The sequence below is a fragment of the Homalodisca vitripennis genome, chromosome 6 (assembly GCF_021130785.1).
Source record: "Homalodisca vitripennis isolate AUS2020 chromosome 6, UT_GWSS_2.1, whole genome shotgun sequence".
Taxonomy (NCBI): Eukaryota; Metazoa; Arthropoda; class Insecta; order Hemiptera; family Cicadellidae; genus Homalodisca; species Homalodisca vitripennis.
In genome coordinates, this window is record NC_060212.1 from 110607221 (window position 1) to 110633405 (window position 26185).

General features: G+C 36.6%; 1 protein-coding gene across 2 annotated transcripts in view; it reads right to left on the bottom strand.

Moving 5' to 3' along the window:
- The window catches only part of LOC124364724 (endothelin-converting enzyme homolog), a 47827-nt gene that overhangs the window by 5641 nt on the left and 16001 nt on the right, over window positions 1–26185 (bottom strand). Inside the window, exons 5-10 of one of the 2 annotated variants that reach the window (XM_046820419.1) lie at window positions 24458–24582; window positions 22755–22941; window positions 14703–14870; window positions 4366–4475; window positions 2214–2278; window positions 376–492 (exon numbers count right to left, since the gene is read on the bottom strand). In XM_046820419.1, coding sequence (XP_046676375.1) covers window positions 376–492; window positions 2214–2278; window positions 4366–4475; window positions 14703–14870; window positions 22755–22941; window positions 24458–24582 — 772 coding nt within the window. The remainder of the gene's footprint in view (window positions 1–375; window positions 493–2213; window positions 2279–4365; window positions 4476–14702; window positions 14871–22754; window positions 22942–24457; window positions 24583–26185) is intronic. The other variant, XM_046820420.1, reaches the window with a different exon arrangement.

Sequence of the window (26185 nt, forward strand, 5' to 3'; positions counted from 1 at the left end):
ATGGGAATGTTTTAATGAATTTTTTAGTTTTGTATAAACTTTTATATCAAAGATAAACTGAATGATCTTAAAATGTATACAATTTTTTTAGTAATATAAAATTGAACATTATATCTGGAATTTACGTTTAAATTTAAACAAATAAACAGGATAAAATTAAATTTGTGTTTTGAAAGATTTACCATAAGGGATTACTTGTAGTAATGATCAGCTGGAATCCTAACTCTAACTACCCTAAACCAAAATAAATAATATATCCTTCATATAAGAATTTAAAAAGGTTGAAACCTAATCATATTTTAGATATAATCTAACAAATATTATCCGCTGTATAATCCATATTTCAACTCAATTTCTAGGGTATGATTGACTGACCTGTATAGTCGAAGTTGTGCCCTAAGCCTCGAGCCAGAATATTCCCCAGCCTTGCCATTACAACATGTCGGGGTAACTGGCTATCATACACATGACCCACCACAGCCAGGGGAATCACTGCAACAAAGTCTCAAGATATATTCATTACCGAGGATAGTAGATTTGGATTTAGACATAATTGTTTTGCAAATGTAAAGTACACCATAATTATTGATGTTTAATGTAATATACATTTAAAGTAAGAAAACTTAATGAAAGTGTTACTGATTTTTTACAAAAAATTAATGCCAATTTTGGAATTTTGCCTTTGGTTTGAAGAATCTAAAAAATAAAAATATGCTAAAATAAAATATCTTAACATAGATTTCCTTGCTTTTGTATGTTTTTAACTTATATAAACAATTTCATTAAAACTGTACCATTTGTATTGATACTTAAATTGTTTTATTTTTGTTTCTGATACCTAGTTAACATTACTCTCCAAAAAGAAATAAAAATAAACTAAGTACATTTGGTTTTATTTCAATTATTTGATTATTTTACAATAAACAAAAAGTATTTATATTTTACATCAAAGGATGTAAACAGCAAAAAAGTAAAATCAGTATTGTAAGCACAACAAAATTTACACTAGTGATGCAATTATCCTAAATTGATAGGACAAAGTATATTTCGGATAATTAAAATTTCAAATAAGACCGACCACCCATTTAGAACTTGCATCCAGTTGATATTGATGTCTAAAAACTGTGCATCATCATCATGTACAAATATATGCCTACAGCATAGGTTGGCATACACTATTAGTTTTAGAATAAAATTCCTAACATAAAATAACCTAAAAGCATTATAGTGTAAACAGCATACAACAACATAGAACAAAGTTCTAATTTGTTATACTCTAAGATAAATTTTACAAAAAAACGCTCATTTATTCATTAAAATGAACCAGTACTCTGGCACAGCCACGGAACTATCGCTACACCCAAACTCAGTCTCGTTTCTAGTAGTAATAACTCATGGTTTGTATTCTGCTATTACACTCACAAAAATGCTGCAGTATAACCATACGATTTCCATAGTTAAAATTTTAGTTGAGGAACTTGTTGTTTTAAAACAGATTTATACTAATGGATTTATGGATAATAAACCAATTTTATTCTAATAATGTACTTTGGTTAACCCGGGCTTCGATTAACCACATTCCAGATAATTGCGTTCATAGGTATTTTAAAAAAAAGTATTGGCATAGAACCAAAACTTTACTAATTTCTCTCCTCACAGAGAAGAACATATTTTTAAATCCAAAACCTCTTTACATATGTACAGGGAGATAATAATTAATCATAACTGAAGCCTCCTTTTACTAAGTTAAACACATTTACTGCAGTGGTCACAGACTACTACTAACACCGCTGTCCTGAAGTCGGCACAAGATTCGGGTTGCAGTAAAAGTGTTCAAGAATAATGAATCTGTTATAACGATTCATTACATTATATTATTTTGTGCAGACTATAAATCGTGGTAATTTAAACCAAAAGAAATCCGAATAAATCTGAAATTTAGCTATAAATTCAAATATATTAGCTATCTGTTTGTATAAACATGAGTATATAATTAAAAATAATAACAGTCTGTTTTTCTGTTTATTATTGTTAAAACAGAAAATGTGTCGCATTTAAGTTTTTAATTGTTTTAACATAATTTTCTATGAATCATAAACATCATTTAAACTAAAATAAATGATTTATTACATCTATTTAGATAAGGTACTGAATATTTTATTAAAGTGATTAGTTGTTATTGATAAGCTATATTATAATGATTAAAAACTTACTGAAAGTATTTAGACCATAAATAAATGCAGTATGAGTAGAGAATGCCGTCAAAAAGTGTGGCCACCTGCAAAAAGATGGATATGGTTATTAGTTTATGAATATTATAAAGCTACAAAGTTTCATTTTAGTTGTAAAGGTTTGATATTACACTTTTGAATTTCGAATACAGCTCCAGTCCACCTTCCTTTTATTGTAGCGTGTACCTGATGAGACAATGAGACTACCACTTCACCTATTTATAGGTGTCTCCGATGTCGAAATGATGTAAATGTTTCGTTTTGAGCTTCTTCGTCGTCATCATTCTTTGGATCTCTTCAAACGAACATGACTCCAGATTCCAGGAGTCAGGTCTGAGACAGTGTCAGATAGCAGACGCTGCAATAAAAGGAAAGTGAACTGGAGCTAAACTAAAAATTAAATTGAATTAACCCTTCCTACCATAGCAACATTATATGTAGATTGCACTTTTCAAATACATTTTCAGTTTAAGGTTTGTTTCTCTGAATGATTGAATCAAAACATTAAACTAAACTGTATTTTTAAAGTAGTTGTAATCGATTTGTATAGATTTATTAAAGAAATAATAAATTTTGTGTGCATTATACTACAAAATAAAAGCAAACCCTTTTTTCTATTAAAAGCAACTCACATTTAATTTCCAAAACACTATTGCATACATGCAATCAGATTTTTTTTCAAAATAGTAATCTAATTCTTTACATAATTTAAATTCCTTACATAAACTGAACTTGTCTTGGAAAACTTTTAAAACTTTCAATAATAGGGCATTATAAAACAAAATAGGCAAAGTCTGATATTAGCCAACAGCAAAAAACCTCATACAGAGGATATAGCAGAGAATGAGAGTAGATAATACAATGTGCCGTAATATATAAAGCTTTATTTATACTTTGTAATGGGATCAGAAAGTACATTTACTTGAATAAATAAACAAATAATAAAACTGCTGTTCTTAGGTTAAACACTTCACTTTATTGGACCTGAACTAGCCACTGCAGTTGGTTAATGGCATTAAAACATTAATTACTGCAGATTGCGAGAAGGTTTACACAAAAGTTGTATCAGTCAAAATGTATAAAAACTGCTGAAACACTCCCTGTTAGTAAAGTAACCAATATTGATATAGATATTATCACATAACGTAGCTATAGCGGGAAGGGTTGTTTTAATGTGAATGTTGAGTGTAGCTCCAGTTCACATTCCTCTTGGTGAAGCATCTAGAATCTTATGTTGTCACAGACTTGACTCCTGGAACCTGGAGTCATTTTCGTCTAAAGAGATCCAATAAGAATTAGTGACGGAGAAGCTCAAAATGAACTCTTTTCACCGTTTCAACATCAGAGACTATAAGGAAGGTGAACTGGAGCTAAACTCAACATTCACAGATATGTTCAGTTCTAATTGGAACATAAAAAACATGTACATGTCCTGTTAATACATATCTTGCCAAACAAAAATTTGGTTAAAATTAACACTTTCAGTAGAAAATAAAACTGTAAAAAAATAGTTTCAAACAAAATTTTAATTATTTCAAGAAAAAAAATATGTTTTAAGTTTAAGCATGTTAATTTAAATTTAAAATTTACAAAAATTCCAAGGAATCCAGACCCTCCTCCCCCAAATGTTCAACTGTTTCAATGACTCTTTTAGTAAACGATTATTATTATTTAAATGACATGTACTGCTGAAAGATCGTTCTCAACATAGATACAGGTCAAGAACTTTTCTAGGAACAAAATGGGGCCTTACTTTCTGTCCACTTTGAGAATATACCAGTTGTCTTGACCCCTCCCCACCAATTTTTCCTGGCTACGTTCTTGTACTAGGTCTTCGGAGAAAAGGCAGAATGAGATTAAAAAGAGATCTTCTCTCCTGTAAGGATATTACCCTTCCTTTGAAATACACATATAAGAGATGTTTTGTGATGGTAAATGTAATGTTAACGGTTTAATTTATTGATTTACATCTTTCTGCAGCACATTTGTGATATTTTTCAATCCTAAAATGTATTATTAAACCAAATTGGATTCAGTACCAATCAGATTGGATTAACGGAACTCTACCTTAGTTGGTATATAAAATAATATTTTATTGTTAAGTGTTCCATTATAAAATAAGTATGTAACTCACATGACATCTACAGAGTCAGGATTCAGGGTATATCGGGAGTAGAGCAGAGTCTGGTATTGTCTCACAAGACAAACGGAGTCTTCCATGTAGTGCTTCTTGTCTAGGTTACACTACAAAATATAATGATATGATTAGTGCCTGTGTGAGGTGAGTGAAGAAACTAAGTATACAATTATGTCAGAGAAGGTAACCTGGAAGTGGACAGTTCCCATCCCACAGAAATCTGCCACATACTTCTAGCTTTACATAAAACCTCCATTCATACAGACAATGTTTAGTTGTTTTTTACTTACTTCATGGATAGAACCTAACAGAAAGAATTCAAAGAATCACTACCCAATTCAAAAGTTGGAAATGTTCCTGCTCAAAAACTGTTTGAAGACTAACACAAACAATTTTTTGACTAGGCACCACATTCTAATATTTATAACCTGGGTAGTCGCAGTTAGATTTCATTTCAGCATAACCCGAACTTTTGTATTTGCAGTAGTTAATGTTATAAATTAAGTAGCTTGTTGGAGTAGAGTAGGTAGATGAAGTCTCATCCAAGCAAACAAGTTTACTCACACAAATCAATTAATTAAATTTAAATTTGTAATGAATACAATTTGTATTGTGTATGTAAATTATTTTAATTCCTGTTAGAATTTTTTTATTAATATGTGGGTATAAATTATTGAAAAAACGTTTAAAGAAAACTTATGTTAATATTAGATTTTTTTTAAATTTTACTACCACATTTAATGCTTTTACTGCCAAAGGGTACAATAGTAGTATGTGGTAGTTTTGCTATGTGATAGCCATAGTATGGAATTAATAGAATAATTACAACACAAAATCAGTAAATCCATATTTGATACTGTGATGATGCAATGTTGAAAATAAGTACCATTTACTAATGAAGAAAACACAAGACAGAATTATTTACAAAATATTTCAATATCTAAAAAGATCACATAATTTGTTTATATGCAGGCCGTTTCAAAGCAAAAAATATAACTATTATAACCCTATACTTACAAACTGATATACTTTGTGTTCAATATTTAATTTAATATAGATAAGCATAATCTAGCCCAGACGCATTTAGGTATAAGAGAGAGAGGGAGCGTGGTCCCAAATCAGTCGTCCGCTGTTCCAATCAGCGCCACACCCCCTGATATCTTAAAGGGTCCTGTCCTTGAAGTATTCTGGGCGCTCTTCCGCTTTGCGACTGCTGCCCGTTCGGCGAATAGCAGATACCCCTCTAACCAACCAGGGCGATAGCGTCCCCTGGAGCGAGCCGCTTCCCGGCATTCTGAGTGGAATCATCGGCCGGAGACCATGTAGCTCTACAGTTCGTGGGTCACTCTTTGTGCTCGACCCTTTCGTATTGACTTTGTTTTCAAGTGTTTTTCTTTAATGTGCATTACCATCCTCCTCCCACACTCCTTTGGAGGTAATTTCAGGGTATTAGTGGAGAAGACAGTGTCCAGTGCGGATTATTCGTCGTTCTACCGCGGCCGCCAGCGGTGACGCCCGTTCGCTACGCGCCAATTACGTCGCGCCTAAGCACTCCTGTCGTTGCTGCTTCCCCCTGTGGATCTCTACACACAGCGAGTTTTCCAAGGTACTGTTAAAACTCCATCACTTGTGTTGTATTCTCCTCTCACCTCTTGTTACCTGCCCACTTTCCCGCCATTCTGCACATTGTTTTATTTTTATTTTCATAATTGGTCCTCCGATTATTAATTTTTAACTTCTGCCCCGTACATTTTTGGTCCTCCGGGCCGGATTATTGTGAATCAGTCCTGTAGATTACAGTAATTTGTGTTGTGATTAATTAATTGTAACAGGCGTCGTTACGCCATTTTGAATCTGCCGTACCGACGCTACCGGCTTGTATGGTGGCGCTGCGAACGTGTTGTACTGGTAACATTGTTTCTTCTCTCGCGCAACTGGATCGTTGACGTCAACAACTATTACGTAATTGTCCGTAGGCAGTCTAATTTTACGACCGCCCCTCAACAGCTGATGGCCCGATCGATACTTGAATGCACGGCCTCCGCTGCAGTCAGCTGTACCGGTTTTTGATACTGCATTTCTCTCGCCGTAACGGAACTCTGTTTATATCTCTGAATAGAGACTCGGACACGAGTCCACCCATACTCTCTCTCACATTAGTAATATACTAGTAATGCATTTAGTTAACAACATGGCAATATCTGGTTTAGTTAATTGACCACTCTTTCTTTGATAGTATTAATTAACTCACAATAATTCTCCATTCCATTAATGTAACTTTGTGCTAGTGGAAATTTAATTGTTCCTTGTAATTGTTTCTAAAGCAATATATTGCTCACTATTCAATTTGCTATTGAATAACATTTCGCTTTGTTCCATTGTAATTTACTTGTTAAATAAGCAACCAATTAATTGCCATTCTAAGTTCTCATGTCAATTTAAGATTTAACTTGAACTGATTTGCTCTCCTTTTCATTTCAATTATATCATTGTTGTTTCATGTTCTAGCGTAAATTATGTTAAGAAGTGTTAGATTAACTCTCTGATCGATAGTATTGGTGATTGTAGGTCAATTCTATGGTGTACTCTTGCCAAATTATTGAAAGCAACATTTCTTATCTCTAACCTACATATTAGCTACTTATTTCTCTACACTCCATTGTATTTTGTCAATTTTATTTTAAAAGGTTCATTCACCGTTCTCTACATTGTGTCTCTTTATCAACCTGATTAACTTAGGATATCTCTCACGGGTTACTTAATTGTTTAATAACAATTATCACTGTCTCTCTTATATTATTTTTACTAATAATTGCTCCATTTAAAATATTTTCTCGCCTTAGGGTTACATAACATTGGTACTTAGATTAGCTATTAAGGTAGCTTAGGTGGACATACCGGCACTTAATGTAATCTAATTTTGTCTTATCTCAACTTAACTTGTTCCCCCCTTTCGCTTACATTGATTTGTTTACATTACGGTATCCCTCCATTGTTTTTTAAATTATCTTTGTTAATTGTCTCATTTTATTGTTTTGTGGCACTATCGGGAAACCTTTGGTAATTCTCATTTGTAAAACTGCTTTGCCCCTTTCGATATCACAATGGCTCCCAAGGAATTCAAATACGAAACTTATCGTAAATCAACAGATCTTATCAAATCTCGTTTTGCTTCTCTTAACGAAACCGTCACGAAAATCACTACCAGCGCTCCACCTTTGACACCAGTTCAAATCAGACAATTAAACACAGTGTTCGCGGAACTAAAGAAGAAACGCGCGGACTTTGAACTTAACCTTCAACGTGTCATCGAAGGTGACAGTGAAGCAGCGGATCAAGATACTCTTTCCAAAGATCAGGATGAGGTTAACGACCTATATGTCGCTATTTCTAGCTTGATCGAGGTTCATCTTGTCACTGAACCCACAACTCCCGCGTCCTCATCACATTCTGATCATCCCGCGTTGTTCCCCACGACGGTAACTGGAGTCAAGTTGCCTAAATTAAACTTACAGACGTTCGATGGTTCTCCTATGAAATGGATTTCATTTATCAACCTGTTTGACACTACAGTACACCGCAGTGCTTCACTCTCTAACGTCGCTAAGTTCCAGTATTTACTGAGCATATTGGAAGGCGAACCTCTGAACTTAGTGAAGTCGCTCAATCTCACCCCCGCCAATTACCTCATTGCTTATCAGTTGTTGCGGGACAGATATCATAACATACGCCGCCTCACTACTCTCCATCTAAATTATATACTTGACATGCCCGCAGTCGCTAGCAACAATGCTAAACAACTTAGAGCGTTCATAACAACATTTTATGAACATTCAGAGTCCTTGAAAGCCCTGGACTGTGATATCGCCTCTGATAATCCTCTATTGTCAGCTCACTTGTTGCGCAAACTTGACAGCAAAACTGTCCAGAAATTGGAACAGTATCGTGAGTCCCAAAGAGAGCCTGGCGCCGCTCCGCATTCCCTCCCCAAGGTCACGGAGATTATAACATTTTTAAATCTGGAATGCTCCCAGATTGAAGACGCTAGCCTTCACACCCACTCTGAGACGAAAATACTGTCTACCTCTTCCAGACCGAGGGTTGAAAAGCGTGTTCAGTTCGCCTCCCCCAAGCAAATGAATTTGTTAGCTACTGACGCTAAAATTAATTCAAACTACGAAGCTCTTTGTTTTTGTTGCCGGAAATCTGGGCACAAAATTTACCAATGTCCTCTGTTTAAGGACAAGTCTCCTAATGAGCGGTACAACCTCGTTAAAGGTAACCAGCGGTGCATTTCATGCTTGGGAAATCATCCGATTAAAGAGTGCAGATCCAAGAACACATGTTCGACTTGCCACAGGAAACACCATTCGCTTCTGCACTTTAATAACAGCGCCGATAGGCCTAGCTCTTCCGCCACTGCGCCTCTACCCCCCCCCCCCCCCGCTAGCTGTCAACACAACACTGACTTGTGCCGCGCGCTCCACCTCTCTCACTGAAACAAGCACCGTGCTGCTCTGTACAGCACTGGTCAAACTCACTGCCCACAATGGCCAGTCATATATTTTCCGCGCCTTATTGGATTCTGGCAGTATGTCCGACTTTGTTTCTGAGCGTGCTGCTCAGCTGTTAGGCTCACGTCGCCAGCCTTCTAACCTCACTGTCATTGGGTTAGCCCAAAACATGACTAACACCAGAGGGTCACTAGATCTCAATCTTGAAACATTATCGGGACACTTAATTGCCCAAAACCATTCCTTCCATGTACTGGAAAAAATCTCTCTCGAACTTCCGCGGGTAGAACTTAACCCGGAAGTACTCATGCGAACAAAATCTTTTGTTCTCGCGGACCCGACCTTTGGCAAGCCTGGTCCAATCGATGTCCTCATCGGCAACTCTCTCTTCCCTCAACTGCTTACCAATGAGCGACACTCTCTCGGGGCGAATATGCCTTCTGCTCTTGGCACTATTTTTGGATATGTGATTGTTGGAAGTGCGCCGTGTCTCTCTACCGCGCAAAGAACCTCTAATCTCGCCATCTCTCTCCTCTCGACCACAGATACTGACCTCCACTCCTCCCTTCAACGATTTTGGACACAGGAAGAACTTCCGATCTGTAGTAAAAAATCGGAAGAAGAAATCGCGTGTGATAAACTGTTTGAGACATCGCATACACGTGACTCGGAAGGTCGCTATGTAGTCAAGCTTCCCTTTGTTGACAACCTCGCCCACACTAAATTGGGAACGTCAAGGTCAACCGCCGCTCATCGCCTGGAGTCTATGGAGAGGCGGATCCACGCCAGAAATAACTCCCCCCTGAAGGCGCTCTATATCGAGTTCATGACCGAGTACGAGGCGCTCGGACACATGAAATGTCTTCCCCATCCTGATTTATCTGCTCCGCATTATTTTCTCCCACATCATGGGGTAGTGAAAGAGTATAGTAGCACTACCAAGCTTCGTGTTGTTTTTGACGCCAGTGCCAAGACCGGCTCAGGCCTATCCCTCAACGACGTACTTCTCACCGGTCCAAAGTTACAAAATAATATTTGTGATATCCTTCTCCACTTCCGGCTGAAAAATTTTGTTTTTTCGTGCGACATCCGGCAGATGTACCGCCAAATTAAGATTCATCCAGACGACCAAAGGTTTCAGCTCATCCTTTGGCGTGAAAACCCCTCCCTTCCGCTCTCTACTTACCAGCTGACCACGGTGACGTATGGTATGAACTGTTCACCCTACCTCGCCATAAAAACTCTCCGACAATTGACACAAGATGAAGGTTCCAATTTCCCTCAGGCAGCTCACATTCTGAAACACCATAGCTATGTGGACGATTTGATAGCCGGAGCGTCCACTGAAGACGAAGCTCTCCAACTTCAACATCAGCTGATCGAGCTTCTCCGCTTAGGCGGCTTTGAACTGAGGAAATGGGTTTCTAATTGCCCAAAATTACTTCAACCATTGCCTGCCTCTCATCAAGAATCCCCTGTGTTTCTTCAACCTTCGTCGGACCCTCTGTTCTCCATCTTAGGTATCCATTGGTCACCTGTGACAGACTGTTTTAAATATAACCTCAACTTCACATGTGATGCCCCGACTAAGCGGAAAGTGCTAAGTCTGATCGCTCGGATTTACGACCCGTGCGGTTTTTTGTCCCCTTGCATAATGATAGCAAAGCGCTTCATGCAAGTGTTGTGGACTTCCGGTGTATCTTGGGATGAACCCTTGTCTCCGGACCTCGCGCTAAAATGGCGAGACTTTGTGATCGACTTAAAAAACATTGTTGAAGTGTCGATCCCTCGGCCGATAATGGCCACCCCCTCTAGCTCATGTGAACTACATGGTTTCTCGGACGCATCCGAGACCGGTTACGCCGCTGTTGTGTATATAAGGTGCATAAACACTGATAGTGAAGTGAGTGTGACCCAAATAATTTCAAAAACTCGTGCTGCCCCGCTAAAACGAGTAACTTTGCCGCGATTAGAGTTGTGCGCGGCTCACCTCCTGGCTAATTTAGTTCATTATGTACAGTCTCAGTATTCCAGTGTATTAAGTATTGACTCTACAACTTTGTGGTGTGATTCGACTGTGACTCTGTCCTGGATACATACTCTCCCTTACCGCCTCAAAACGTATGTAGCGAATCGTGTAGCTCAAATCCAAGAGCTCATTCCTCCCTCTTCTTGGCGTCATGTGTCTAGTGCTGACAACCCTGCAGACTGTGCTTCTCGTGGGATCCTCCCTTCGGAACTTGTTCATCACACTCTTTGGTGGCACGGACCCTTGTGGCTGCAACTACCTCCTCCAGATTGGCCCACTTCCAGTTTTTCTCCGCTCGATGATTCTTCCTTGGACGAGTTGAAGCCCGTTCCGCTGTCCGTCTTCGTTGCAGCCTCCCAGCCTCCTTGGGATCTACTCACTCGTTTCTCCTCCTGGACCAAGCTGCTCCATGTGTTGGCGTATCTCCTCCGGTTCGTCTCTCATAGCCGCCGGCAAGAACATCATGTGGGTCCTCTTTCTGTCGTCGAGGTGCGAGCTGCTCAACTTCGCCTCTTCCAATTAGTTCAACGAGAATCTTTTCCTGATGACCTGGCAGCCCTTCGAGACAACAAGAACTGCTCCATCAAGCTACAGCGCCTTGCTCCCTTCATTGATGCTGAAGGACTCCTCCGTGTTGGTGGTCGACTAAAGCTTGCTGACTTGACGGAAGAAGTGCGCCACCCCTGTATTTTGCCTAAATCTCACCATGTTGTTAACTTACTAATAGACCACACTCACCTACAAAACTTACATTCAGGGGTTCAATTAACCATGTCCCTTTTAGCCCAGCATGTCTGGATTCTCTCTGCTCGTAGTGTGGTGCGCTCGCGCATTTTTCAATGCCTCCCTTGCTTTAAACAAAGACCCAAGCCTTTGTTCCCTCTCATGGGTGATCTACCCAAAGCCCGCATAATTCCCGCTCGACCTTTCTTGTCGACAGGCATTGACTATGGTGGTCCCTTCAACGTCAAGATTCACAACCTCCGCTCTATCCGACACACTAAAGCTTACATCTGTCTCTTTGTGTGCCTAGTGACTAAGTCTGTACATATAGAAGTCGCCACTGATCTGTCCACGGACGCATTTATAGCCGCACTCACACGTTTTGTTTCACGTAGAGGCCTATGTACCGACATCTATAGTGACTGTGGTACAAACTTTGTTGGTGCGAGAAACTCTTTACAGCAACTAATCACTTCCTCTGGCAAGCTCCAAATTCACCAATTTTCCCTCGGCCAGAAAATTAACTTTCATTTTAACCCCCCTGCAGCTCCCCACCATGGCGGCCTCTGGGAAAGCGCCATTAAGAGCGCCAAATTTCACTTGAAAAGAGTTCTGGGCACCTATGTTCCCACTCTTGCCCAATTTACCACCCTCACTTGCCAGGTGGAAGCAATGTTGAATTCCCGCCCGCTTACTGCGCTCTCCAGTGACCCCAACGATTTACAACCTCTCACTCCGGGGCACTTCCTGATTGGAGCGCCGCTAGTGGCTGTGCCCGAACGCAACCTTGCAGATTTGCCGGATAACAGGCTGGCTCATTGGCAGCTAGTGCAGGCTTTCTCCCAGCGAGTGTGGAAACGCTGGAGCAGGGAGTACCTCCATTCCCTCCAGCAAAGACTTAAGTGGGAGCGGCCCTCCCGAAATTTACAAGTTGGCGATCTAGTATTGGTCCAACAAGACTCTCCCTCGCTGTGTTGGCCCCTCGCTAGAATAACTAAGCTTTTCCCTGGACGTGACAGTGTAGTGCGTGTGGTAGAACTCAAGACCCCCCAAGGTACCTTCACACGCCCGGCAGTCAAAGTGTTCCTGCTGCCGTTCTTGTCACCAATAGCTTAAGTCTATCTCAACACTTTAGGATAGATAGTTAAGACCTAGTTTAAGATGTTAGTCTTTAGCTTTATTTCTCATGTTCTTTCTCGATCATGCCACTTTGATTTGTTGAATCCTGATGATTCAAAGCCGCCGGTATGTTCAATATTTAATTTAATATAGATAAGCATAATCTAGCCCAGACGCATTTAGGTATAAGAGAGAGAGGGAGCGTGGTCCCAAATCAGTCGTCCGCTGTTCCAATCAGCGCCACACCCCCTGATATCTTAAAGGGTCCTGTCCTTGAAGTATTCTGGGCGCTCTTCCGCTTTGCGACTGCTGCCCGTTCGGCGAATAGCAGATACCCCTCTAACCAACCAGGGCGATAGCGTCCCCTGGAGCGAGCCGCTTCCCGGCATTCTGAGTGGAATCATCGGCCGGAGACCATGTAGCTCTACAGTTCGTGGGTCACTCTTTGTGCTCGACCCTTTCGTATTGACTTTGTTTTCAAGTGTTTTTCTTTAATGTGCATTACCATCCTCCTCCCACACTCCTTTGGAGGTAATTTCAGGGTATTAGTGGAGAAGACAGTGTCCAGTGCGGATTATTCGTCGTTCTACCGCGGCCGCCAGCGGTGACGCCCGTTCGCTACGCGCCAATTACGTCGCGCCTAAGCACTCCTGTCGTTGCTGCTTCCCCCTGTGGATCTCTACACACAGCGAGTTTTCCAAGGTACTGTTAAAACTCCATCACTTGTGTTGTATTCTCCTCTCACCTCTTGTTACCTGCCCACTTTCCCGCCATTCTGCACATTGTTTTATTTTTATTTTCATAATTGGTCCTCCGATTATTAATTTTTAACTTCTGCCCCGTACACTTTGTCTTTACAGGTTATGTGAAGGGAAAGTAAAGACAAACTGCTAAAAACATTCTTTGATCAATTTTGTATAAGATATCCCACTTCAAATATAATATCAATTCTAATACAAATCCTAAGTTTCTGTGTTAAATACAAATATCTCCACATTTTGTTACAAATTTTAATTGATAAAAGATGATTTGAAAGGATAACAGGATTCAGACATCTCAATTTTTTAAATGTTATAAGAAGATGTTATAAGACATTACATTTTAAGGATTTTAAATTGCCCTCTTCTTCAGATGCCAAAAAACTTAAAATAACTGATCTTGCTGACTGAATTACTGATCTTGTGTTGTGATTGTTCAATTAATTCCATATTATACATACAAATATTTAAAATGTATAACGTAAGTTCATAGAAAAAGCACAAATCATAACACAACACAATTCAGGCACACTGCACAAAACATACAGTTCACAAGAAAAGGTGAAACACTGAGAAAAAAGATTTTTTCTTTAATCTTTTTCATTATCCACCTACACAATGTAACTTTATTCTTTGAATAAAATAAATTTTAAAGACTGACAGGAAAAATCATCGGAATTAAAATAATACAATATATTGAGTATAAAAATATTTAGGAGTTTCAAAATCATATTTAATCCTGCTTTTATTTTGTTTCAAAAGATTATTACACAAGCCTGTAGTCGATGAAGATGGCCATAAAAAGAATACTGGACTTTCCATACAATATTGAAAATAGAGGTAAACCTCTCCTAATCAATCAAACTTCAAAACAATCAATAAAGATCTTCTCTAAGCTTTATTTTATTACTAAAGCTGAAGCAAATAGTTAGGTACACAAACGCAAAATACAAATTGTATCATTAAAACACAAATTTGACACGTATTACACTGTTTGTTTATTGAAATTTAATATTTGGGCAATAATAGAAACATATTGAACAAGAGCAAATTTAGCAAACTTTAATATTTATAAACTTAGCAAATAATTGTATGTTTTTATTTTTATTAAAGTGTATAAATATGAAAATTCATATTTTTAAATCAATTTTTGCTGTATAGTAATATGTAATAATAAAATTATTGAATTACCTCCTCCAAACTTGTGTTGAGGAAGGACTCATTGAACATTTGAGGAAGTTCAATGGACATGAAGTTGAGTTTCTTCTCAACTTGATTACGTGTCTTGTTATCTAGCCAATCTGCTTCTACCAACTTTTCTTTCATTGTTGCCTTAAGTTTGGAGTACAACGACGTAACCTGCAGTATCACAGTAAGACATCAGTTTTGTGCAGAACTCGGTAGGAGAGAGTTATAGTTAAATAGTGTTCTAAATACAGGCATTTGAACTCTGAAACTAAGTGAGACAGGAAATCCCTCTCGCACGACATCTAGCTTTGAATTCTGACTCTGGCAAGGCCATGTCAACGAGTAGATTTGCTGCACCACATCAGATTTATTCCTTTTTGTTTAATACTTTTAAGGGTTTAGCCTGGACAGCTGAGGAATAACTAAATTAAATTTATTCAAGATGTGGCCATGGCTGGAAAGGTCAATTCAATGTGAATGTTGAGTTTCACCTTCCTCATAGTGCAGCGTCTATAATCTGATGTTATCAAAGACTTGATTCCTGGAATCATGTTCATCTGAAGAAATCCAATAAGAGCCAGTGACGAAGAAGTTCAAAATGAACTCTTTTCACTGTTTCAACATCAGAGATTAATAGGAAGGTGAACTGGAGCAAAACTCAACATTCACAATGAATCAAATCATCTTGTAGAAAAGTCTGATGCTCCACCATGCTTAGAGATCGTGTCTAGTACATCGTAGTGCACTCAAATATGAAAATACCTCTTCATCTAGATTACACTATATTTTGTAGTCTAGGTGTCTACAGACAATATAATCAATCTATGCTTGTAGAATTGATAAATAATTAGAACTATTCTGGCCATGACATATTTATACTTATACTTACTGCTTAAGTGGTACAATCAATTTTAGGTTTGGAAAATACTTTTTATATTAAATTCATAGCAATTTAAGATAACTTCCCTAAAAACAGACAGAGTTATTAGAATTTTTCATCGTTCCTAAGGAAATTACTGGTATTTAAGGTAGGCAATCAAGACTATTCTTAATCAGGGCCAAATAAAAAGAATTAAAGATCAAAATGCAAAATTTATCTATTAAGTGCAAAACTTTTATCTTTAGAGTGTGACTTGTTTTTATTCTTTATGGCATTAGAATATTTAATTTTTGTAATAAAATATAACAAAATTGTTATTCAAACTAAATTAAATTTTGTTATAAAATAAACATTTCACTCCCTGAAACAAATGTCACATTTATATCTTCAGCCGTTTTCATTTAGGTCTGATTATCAGTCGTTATCAGTCAGCCGATGCGGAAGGTTGTGTTCGCTTTGATAAGATCGCTGTAGTGCAGGTTTTTACCCGGCCTACCCACATGTGTTGTCCTGTGTGCCTAACATTTATTAATTAGTACTTAAAATATTTTCGAAGAATTAATCTTTTGTTTTTCTTTTTCACACTGGTGTATTTTATTTTATTTTTCTACCTGTGTATTATTAACTTTGGTTCGTACCATAAATAAATGTGGTGTGCAATAAGTGTGGTTTGGACTTTTCTTGTGCAGACGAAGTGGCTAAGTGTTCAGAATGTAAACTAGAATACCACCCTGGTTGTTGTCGCATCAGAACCGTGGCAAAATTAGCGAGATTAATCGCAGCCAAGACTGTGTGGCGACGTGATGCGTGCGCTAGCGATGCGGTGTCTGTCAGCAGCCGTTCCGACACTGAGGACCTGTCTATAGTCGAACTACTTAAAATATTCAGTTGGAAATGGGTAGGAATAGCAAGGCCAACAGTGAAAACTTCGAGGATCTCAAGAAAACTATGGAGAGCATTGAGAACTCTCTTGGTGACGTCAAGGCTAGACTGGTTACTTTGGAGCAGGAAAATAATATATTGAAATGTGAGTGCACTCAACTGAAAGAAAATAATTTGTGTTTGGAGAGCCAAATCAGTGATTTGAACAATAGTTTGGAGGATTTGAAACAGTATTCCCGGAGCCACAATTTAGAAATTCGAGGAATTCCTGTCACTGCAAATGAGGATGTGTATAGTATATTGGCGTCAATTGCCAGGGCCATTGGAGTTGACTCTTTAAGGGATGGCATTTCTATCGCACATCGCCTGTCACCGCCGAAAGATCGCCGCTTCTCACCAAATATTATAGTGCAGTTCTTGTCTCGCTCGATGAGGAACCAATGGCTTTTTGCTGCTAAGAAGAGGAGGTTACAGACTACAGACCTGGCTTCGTCACTAAGCCCTGCACCTGTCTATATAAATGAACACTTGACGCCAAACAACCGCAAGCTCCTCGGATACGTCAAGTCAGCGGTCAAGGATGGGAGGCTGCTCGCTGCGTGGTCCAGGGATGGCAGGATCACTGTGCGGAAGTGTGAAAATGCCGCTGCTACTAGAGTGTGGTGCCCTCGGGACGTGGACAGGATAATGGGAGATGTCAGTCAGGACATGGACTGTACTCGCACTGAGAAATAGGGGAGACTGCTGTTCATCCTACCAAGTATGTCACCTACAACTAAGTATTGTATCTGGCCAATATAATCGACCATACAGTTTTTTTCTGTCATACAATTACGTTTTAAAGAACAATATTGTTTTTTATTAACTGTAAAATTAGTCAGTTTAGTTGCTATGTCTATTTCTTTTAAATGTAGTTAACCATGTAAGTATTCACCATATTATTAAATTTTATATCAAATTTCATAAATCCAAATTGGTGGGTTTTTCTGTAGTTGCATATGTTGTTGGTATCGACACCTTGTTGATTTAGTATTTAATTTTTGCTAGAGATAATAAAGAGTTGTGTATTGATCTAACAGAAGAATAACATAATGTTTGCTAATATATTTTTCTAAAATATAATTACATAAACATGTAATCATAAATGTGTATGAACCAAATTTAGATTTTACTTCTGTACAAGATATAATAGGATGTTTATTATTCACTACCGTAAGTAATACGCAGATATCATACGTATTATCAAATGATAGTGTGGTATGTAAGGGTTTCGTTTTATGCCCACGAAAGATTTTTTTTAAATGTGTCATTGCAGTATAACTATTTTAATTTTAACAATTTTATTTTAAGTTTTCATTACATGTTAATACTATTCTTTACTTATATATGTATTAGTTACTATTGGCTATAACAATTATGCTTTTAAAAAATAGCCAATAGTTCAAAATAATTCTCCTTTTTAGTTATTTTGTACAATAAAATATATTGAAAAGTTTTTGGTTTCAATTATAAATTGTTTATGTACTATCTGTGCATTGTTCTGTATTTTGTTTTAGTTTAAGTACAGGATACATCTTTTTCATTTAATTACTCTTAAAAGTGCTTTATGGTTCTAGGTAGCACGTTTTTTGTCTTGATTTTCTTGTACATTTATCCATAGTCTAATCAATTCACTCCAATGATAAGTTAATAGTTTTTTTTTTTTTTTTTAATTAATCAAAACCTGTACTTATTGCTAATAGTATTTGTTTTAATTGACCACAATTTTGACACAAATACATTTTAGTGTAAATACAATTTTAAAGCTTCAGTGAAATAACAATAATGTATCTGTAATTTTTACATTTTCAGAAACCTAAATTATAAAATAAGTTAAATGAATATAAGGCACATACTTAGTGTATTATTAAATACAGTTTTTCATATGGTTGTACTATCACGTTTAACATCTATATATAAGTGAACGGACTTTTAGTATTAAGTATTACTGTAAGCATTGTATGTGGTTTTTTTTTGCGTGGGTCGGCCATGGGTATATACTTTTTCAATGAATCCAAATCTTATCGAAGAAATTGGCTCTTATGCGATTAATACCGAATTATTTGAGGGAATAAATTCCTTTTGTTTTTTCAAGAATGATCATGTTTACAGTGCCTCTGATAACTTAATGACAATATTTCATTGTAATATTCGTAGTTACAACAAGCATATTGATGAGCTCATGTTAATATTAAGTAGTTATAACCAGAAATTTGATATTATAGTTCTAACGGAGACTTGGATGGATGAAAGTAGCGTGTTTGAGCGAATGCATGGGTACGATATTTTAGTTAAAAAAAAGCGTAGGAATCAGAATGATGGAGTGATTGTGTATGTAAGGGAAAATCTGAATGTGAGAAGTGAGGAAGTAAGTTTACACGGGGCAACTAGCATTAAAATAGACATAGTAACTGGTAGTGGCCGGCACAGTATCCTGGCTGTGTACCGCAGCCCATCACCTGACCTTGACCTTGAACTGTTTATTGATAATCTGGAGTCGTATTGTGATAGCAGGCCGCGGGACAGGACACACTGGCTGATAGGTGACGTGAACTGCTGTATTCTGCCGGATACACATAACCCAACGTCGCAACGTTACCTGGATGTGCTCTACGGCGCGGGCTATGTCTGTGGTATTAACTTACCCACTCGAGTCACCACAAATACAAGTAGCTGCATTGATCATATTTTTGTTGACTCACGAACCACGAAAGATGTAAGATGCGGTGTAATTAAAGCAGAAATGACGGATCATTATTTTACAGTTGCTGCAATTAATAACAATATTACCAATTCTAAACTTAGTAAAACATATCACAACATTTTTATAGATTTCAAAAAAGTAGCACATCTCATTTCCGTAACTAATTGGGAATCTGTAGTTGAAACAGACGACGTCAACACTTCTAGCGAGCTATTTGTTCATCAGATACAGACAGTATTGAAAAACTACAGAAGATAAACACATTCCCGCGAAAGAAATGAAAATAAAACCGTGGATGACTAGAGGATTGGTTAAGTCGATCAGACACAGAGATAAGATTAGCAAACAATTAAAAAAAAACAACCTTCAATCCTATTCTTATTGCTCAGTTTAAATCCTACCGGAATGTACTTAGTAACCTTATTAAAACGGCGAAAGAAGACTATTTTCGTAATAATATTAATTAACGTGAACAAGAATAACGCGAAATTCCTATGGAAAAGTATTAGCGAAATTACCGGTAATACTAAACGAAAAGAAGCTTTCAAAATTGACCCATTTTTGGAAGGGAATAGGGAGCCTGATAAAAGTGACGTGATTAAGGTTGCGGACACTTTCAATGATTATTATGTCAGTGTTGGGGCAGGGCTAGCCAGTGCTGTCCCTCCCGTGACTGTGCTTGTTATTGATGATGGTGACTTTGCAGTTGATTCGGCCCTCAGGTTGGTTCCCCTCACTCAGGATGATATTTTTCGGAGTGTCACCGAACTCAGGGGGGGCTCCGCTCCGGGGATTGACGGGATTCCCGCTAGGATCGTCAAAGATAATATTACCGAACTAACAAAACCACTGTTACATATTTTTAACTGTAGTATTTTAAAAGGGATTTATCCGAATGTTTTCAAAGTGGGTAAAGTTATTCCAATTTTTAAGGGGGGTCCGAAACATGAGTGTGTAAGCTATAGACCTATTACTTTATCTAGTGTACTTGCAAAAATCTTGCAAAAAAAAAGAAATGTGTTAAAAACCAACTTGTGAATTATTTAAAAATCAACAATATAATTTATCAAAACCAATTTGGATTTAGGAGCGATAGGAATTTGAATGATGCTTTATATTTGTTGACTAAAGAGTTACATGATGCTGTGGGCAAAAACAGGAAGGCTCTATTGGTATTTATTGATTTGGCTAAAGCGTTTGACACAATTAATCAGGACTTATTAATTAAGAAACTAAATTTCTTGGGGGCTCACGATACAACCTTGAACTGGTTTAAAGACTACTTCCGAGACAGAAGTCAGGTGGTCACAATTCAGGGGGAGCTGAGTTCGAGGAAGACCATACAGTACGGTGTAATTCAAGGAAGTACTTTAGGTCCTATATTATTCTTGATATATGTGAACAATTTAGGTAAAATAAATATGGCAAATGGTAAAATATTTTTATACGCGGATGACACAGCTCTGTGTTTCGAGGGGTCCAGCTGGCCAGAGGTGTATGGGGCGGCTGAGCGTGGTCTAAACACTGTAAAGCACTGGTTTGACGAAAATGGACTCACCATCAATGTCAAAAAAACAAAGTGCATGGCAGTGGCACTTCGGACGGGTCATGATCCGGACAATTTACACCTGAGGCTTCACACTTGTGGCGGAGTGGCTGGCTGTATGTCATGTGAATGTGTAGAGCGTGTATCTGAGTACAAGTATTTAGGAGTATTTTTTTATAATCGGTTGAAATGGACAGCTCATATCCAATATATAAGAAGTAAGTTGAGGAAACACATTTTTATTTTTAAAAAACTTTGTAATATATTAACATTTGATTTACTAAAAATGGTTTATTACGCATTCGTACAGTCTATTCTGCAGTACGGAATTATTGCTTGGGGTGGGACATTTAAGAGCTCGCTGTTACCATTAGAAATCGTCCAAAAAGCAATTATTAAAGCTGCCGTGAAAAAAATCGTCTTTATCCTTCAGATTTGTTATTTGATGAATTTAAGGTTTTTAACGTTAGACATTTATATGTTAGAAATATTATAATGTACATGTTCAAAAACCACAGTAATATTTTTAATCAAGTAAGCCATAGCTACTCGACCAGATTGGCAGTGTCCTCTGGGATTATTGCCCCGAAATTAGAGAAGTCCATCAATTGCACAAATTCACACTACATTGCAAATATAATTTTTCCTAAATTACCAGATTGTCTTAAGTTACCAAGTGTTTACAAATCCGTCACTTATAAAAAGAAAGTAACCTCATGGCTACTAAACATAGATAAAGTTCAGTTAGAATATTTTATAACTTCTTTGTATGCACATTAGCATAATTGTTGAACCTATGTTCGTTCATAGGTAGCATTGACAGTGGGTTGGTGTCATGATGTTGTAACTGTGTAGGATTGAGTGTTGATAGAGTGTCTTTTGATGGTGGTAAATGTAGGGACAGGAAGGGGGAGATAAAAGTAAAGGGGAGCAAGGGGGGATAGAGAGAGAGAGAGAGAGAGAGAGAGATTATGATGGTTATGTGTGGCGTGAGTGTATAAGTGTGTGAAAGGTTCCAAGCCTCCTAATTAACCGATATCTCATATTTTGGATAAATTCAGTTTATATTCTTGTTATCATTTATTAATCATCCATTATCACATTATCATTTCTGCGGTTGTTATCTGGTTGTAATCTTATTGTCAAACACTTGCTTTGTTGTAGCTATGAAGTATTTGTTTTTTCTTATATTACGAGCATACAAAAGTTGCATTTCATGTTGTCATTATGTTGTTTTTCCATACGAAGATTTACATTACTTTTTATGTTGATGAGTACATATTCATGCTGCTGATCGCGTCTCGATCTCCACACAAAGGCTATGTCCATGTGGAGATCATTTCCTGTTTTTGCATGTATGTTGAGATCTTTGTAACTATAAGAGAGGAAATAAATAAATATTCATTCATTCATTCATTCATTCATTACAAAATGGCCTCAGTTACCTACTAAATTCCTGCAATTTTATGAGGAGTGAAATAATGTTTTTTTTCCTTTTATGTATGCTGGGAAGTTATCTTAAAATGTAACTGTGTTAAGAAATCACTATATTACATTTTTGTTTAGTTTTATGTTTTTTTCACTACTTTAAAATTAAAGAATATTCTTCTCACTCTAAAAACTGAAAAATACTCCAATATAAGAAATAGTTTATGATCATTTCGACATATATAAGGGGACTGTAGCCTCCCCCACCTGAAATTTTGAAAGACAAACATTAACACCACACTCAGTAGGTTGTTTTAAGCTACAACAAATTTGAGATTTTTAAGTTCAACAATTTCCCAGGAGAAAATTCTTGAGTGCCTGTGTTGGAGGGTATTTTTGCCTCCTAAATCGCCTAGTGTGTCAGCCTCCTCCTAAATAATTATCTATATACTCCACTCCCTTGTGCACTGTTCAACATGCCTCTTTTTTTAAATATGAGCAAACAGGAACAGCATTCTCTTATACATCGCAAGTTTTCCTGCAGCTTTTCCTGAACTGATTCCAGTCAGTCGTTACCTGAGTCCGCAGATCCCTGTCAGTATCGGCAGGGAAGGTTCCGAGATACAAGTTGGACACTACAGCTGGCATGAGACTAGCAGCCACGTGCAAACAATACTGCTCGCGATCACATGGGCTGTGGGTCAACATCAGGTCTTTGTACAGGTCGTGTGCAAACACTGCTAGCAGAGAGTTGTGTACAGTCCTGGCCACAACATCACATTTATTAGGATAAATATGAGATAGCATAGTCTACTGCAGTTATTGTTTAACAAACTCTATAGGTTTTTATTTTTGTTTACTTTCTGAAATAAAATAACGTTCCGTAGTCCAGGCATACTCAAAGTTGTTTAGGACCAAGGAGTTTTACAGATTCAAAGTATCATAAACGAATGTTTGTAGTAAAATCATGCAAGCAATAAAACAAGACCCAAGTTCCTCTTAGCATTAAAAACAACACTTTTCGATTATTCAATGAAAAACACTTACTTATGATCCATTAAAACACGTGTAATTCTTTTGATTCAATTTTTTCTACAATAGAAAGCAGAAAATAAGAAGTCATAATAAAAGAATAATTCTAAGAATAAACTTTACTGTCATCAATTTACTGAGGTCAATTCCACCCCATCTTACAGCAGAACCAATGGCTGATTGTAGAGCTAAATGGTTATTTGGAACTCTAATAAAGGCATTATAGCATTCTTGAATCAGCAAATAAACTGTCTGAATACACTCCAAAATGCTCTAAATGAAGATAAATGCTCCTTACTGAAGATAAATTCGATCCAGCATGTACGACTAGGAGAAAATCACAAAGCTTCTTCTAAAAGACATTATAGGAGAGCTTGCCTAGGTAAGGCAATATTATTCTGACCTAGTTACACAACTGCAGGAAATAAATGAAAACAATTTTGTGGATGTTGCATAATCTCATGAAAAATGCTGATATTGAGAGATGAGATGATTAGGACACTTATGTATCCAACTTCCTTGAATATCTTTTTTATGACAAAAGTATCATAAATCTGTCTCAAAACTGCTGTCTTACAGATAAAAAAATTTTGTCAATGAACAATAACACAAGCAGCCATATCTATGGTTTATCCAACACTTTATGGAAAGTAAGGCCTTGAAATGTCTGTGTGATCACACTTTCTAAAGTTAAACAAAAGAAACTGAAGTTTTTACAAAACCGTAAATAACATGTCTTTTATTAATTATTTTGTTTCTTTTCTCAATAATTAAACTGTGAAACAAAATAATACATTGACTTTCTTTTACTGTTAGACAGTATTTGTACAAATAAATTCCTTATTATCTCTAATCTAATGTGTATTCTTGGTTTATCTGGATTTTTATTCATCCAGATCACTTAATTCCAATTAATCCAGACAAATAAGATTGTTCTGTACAAAAAATCTAACATTCTTAGAAACTTTCTCACTTAGTGTAAAGTATTATCTCTAAGCTTTTATAGTATTCAGAGGACTCCTTATTTATTTATGAGTTTTAGTTGTAACAACTGCATTGCTCCTATGTATTTAATTTGTCAATACAGTAGTTCAACACCTGGTAAAAATGTAAAAGAATTATTTTGATCAGTTTTAATTTTTAATCTATTTTAATTTAAGGTTAATAAATGGGCAATGTTTTAAAAATTATAAAGATTGGCAACATAAAAATTATAAAACTAAAATTTTACAACTATATTTACTTACCTCACATCTTTAGTCTGAAGCTTGTTGAAAAAATTGCTTATTTCATCCAAAAAGTAAACTTGCACATAAGAACTATCATCCAACTCAACGTTTAGTAAAGTGGAAAATAGAAAACTCCAAGAGATCTACAAACAAAAACACATTGTTACACTGTTATAGTACTGTTATGAATTTTGTAATGGAAGTGGTTTAGTTTATTTGTATCATGTTTTACAAAAACACAATGAATGCAGATTTTATATCAGTTTCTTGAATAATTTTTGAACAAAATGTAATGACAAAGTAAAAAAGAAAATGGATATGAGTCTACTACAACATATGCTGAATGGTTGTAATAGTTTTTTATAGTCTTAACGTTTCATACAACACAGGTATTCAAGTATTTTGTTCTGAAACTTCAACATGCGCATCGCCACTTCAGTTCCAGCCTCTTGAAGACGTTGTTTCGACAATCTCTCGGAAGTTTTGTGAATTTTCATATCCTCCCAAATACGTGTGCTCTTTACAAATTTACTTTGCTTCTGCAACCTCTCAGCCCTGAGCTTAAGTAATTTTATCCTCTCAGTCCTGAAACCTGTTCCTCTTGAAACCCAAGATCATCAGTCGTCTAAATCCATTGGGGGTCAATATCTGAACCTCCAAGTCCTTGTTATCTAAATTTCCAGGACCTTTAGTCTTCTGAAATTTATAATAATTGTGGATTCTGTGCAAGGTGGATCGACATGAAAGAATCCAAATGTAATTATTATTTCATTAACACGTTCACGATGATGGCTTATTTCCAGACTTTTTATTTGCCTTCAAATTTTTCAATAATAATGGCAAAAAACCATAATATTTTTTACTTTAAACGTCTAAGTATGTAGGCTTCGCAATTTTGCAGAAAAGAATTATTTTAATTTTTACAATTTTTGTCAGTGCATTTCAAGGGGTACCTAAAAAGTTAATTCACTTTAAAAATTAAGCAATTGAGGTACACAATAGTCTGAGGTATTTATTTAAGCGGGGGATCAAATTTAACTAACCACCAAGACAGGCAAACAATAAAAACTAAATAAGGAAATGATTAACAACATGTACCCATCGGGCGTACAACACGCTATGTATCTGATAGGGTATACAATGGCAGTAAGATCACGTTTGTTAAGTGGGGGCTAGAGATCTGCTAGGTAAACATGTTTAATTACTGCTAGGCACGAGTTAAGATTTTATGAGAGCATATCTTTTTAAATTCCGCTTAAACAAAAAACTATTGTAAATGTGACTATGACTTAGCTTGTGGAAGACTGAGCAGTGGGAGGAGAATTGAAGCCACACAAAACAGAGTTGTAAATATTTCCGCCATTTACAGACAATCAGCCCTATATAGTTATTGGCCCACATTTTTGTAATTTATAGATTGCACTAATTTGTTTTTCCTTTATTATCTTTAATTATTTCATATTACACCAAATATATTTTCAAATGGCAACAATAGAAAGCTGTCAATATTTTATTTGAACCCTTTCAGTTCTAGTCATTTTTTTACAAAATATCTCTAAAAAAATCCAGTTAATAATTACAATGTATCTGCTAAACGTTCCAGCAATAACTGACCATTTTGCCCTTTGTTATTTTTTTAAATTATTTTCAACCAATTTAACCAATTTTCAAGATTTAATATTACTTTTATTCATCATTGAATATACTTAATTATAATCTAATAATTGCTGGAAATGCTCATTGTAG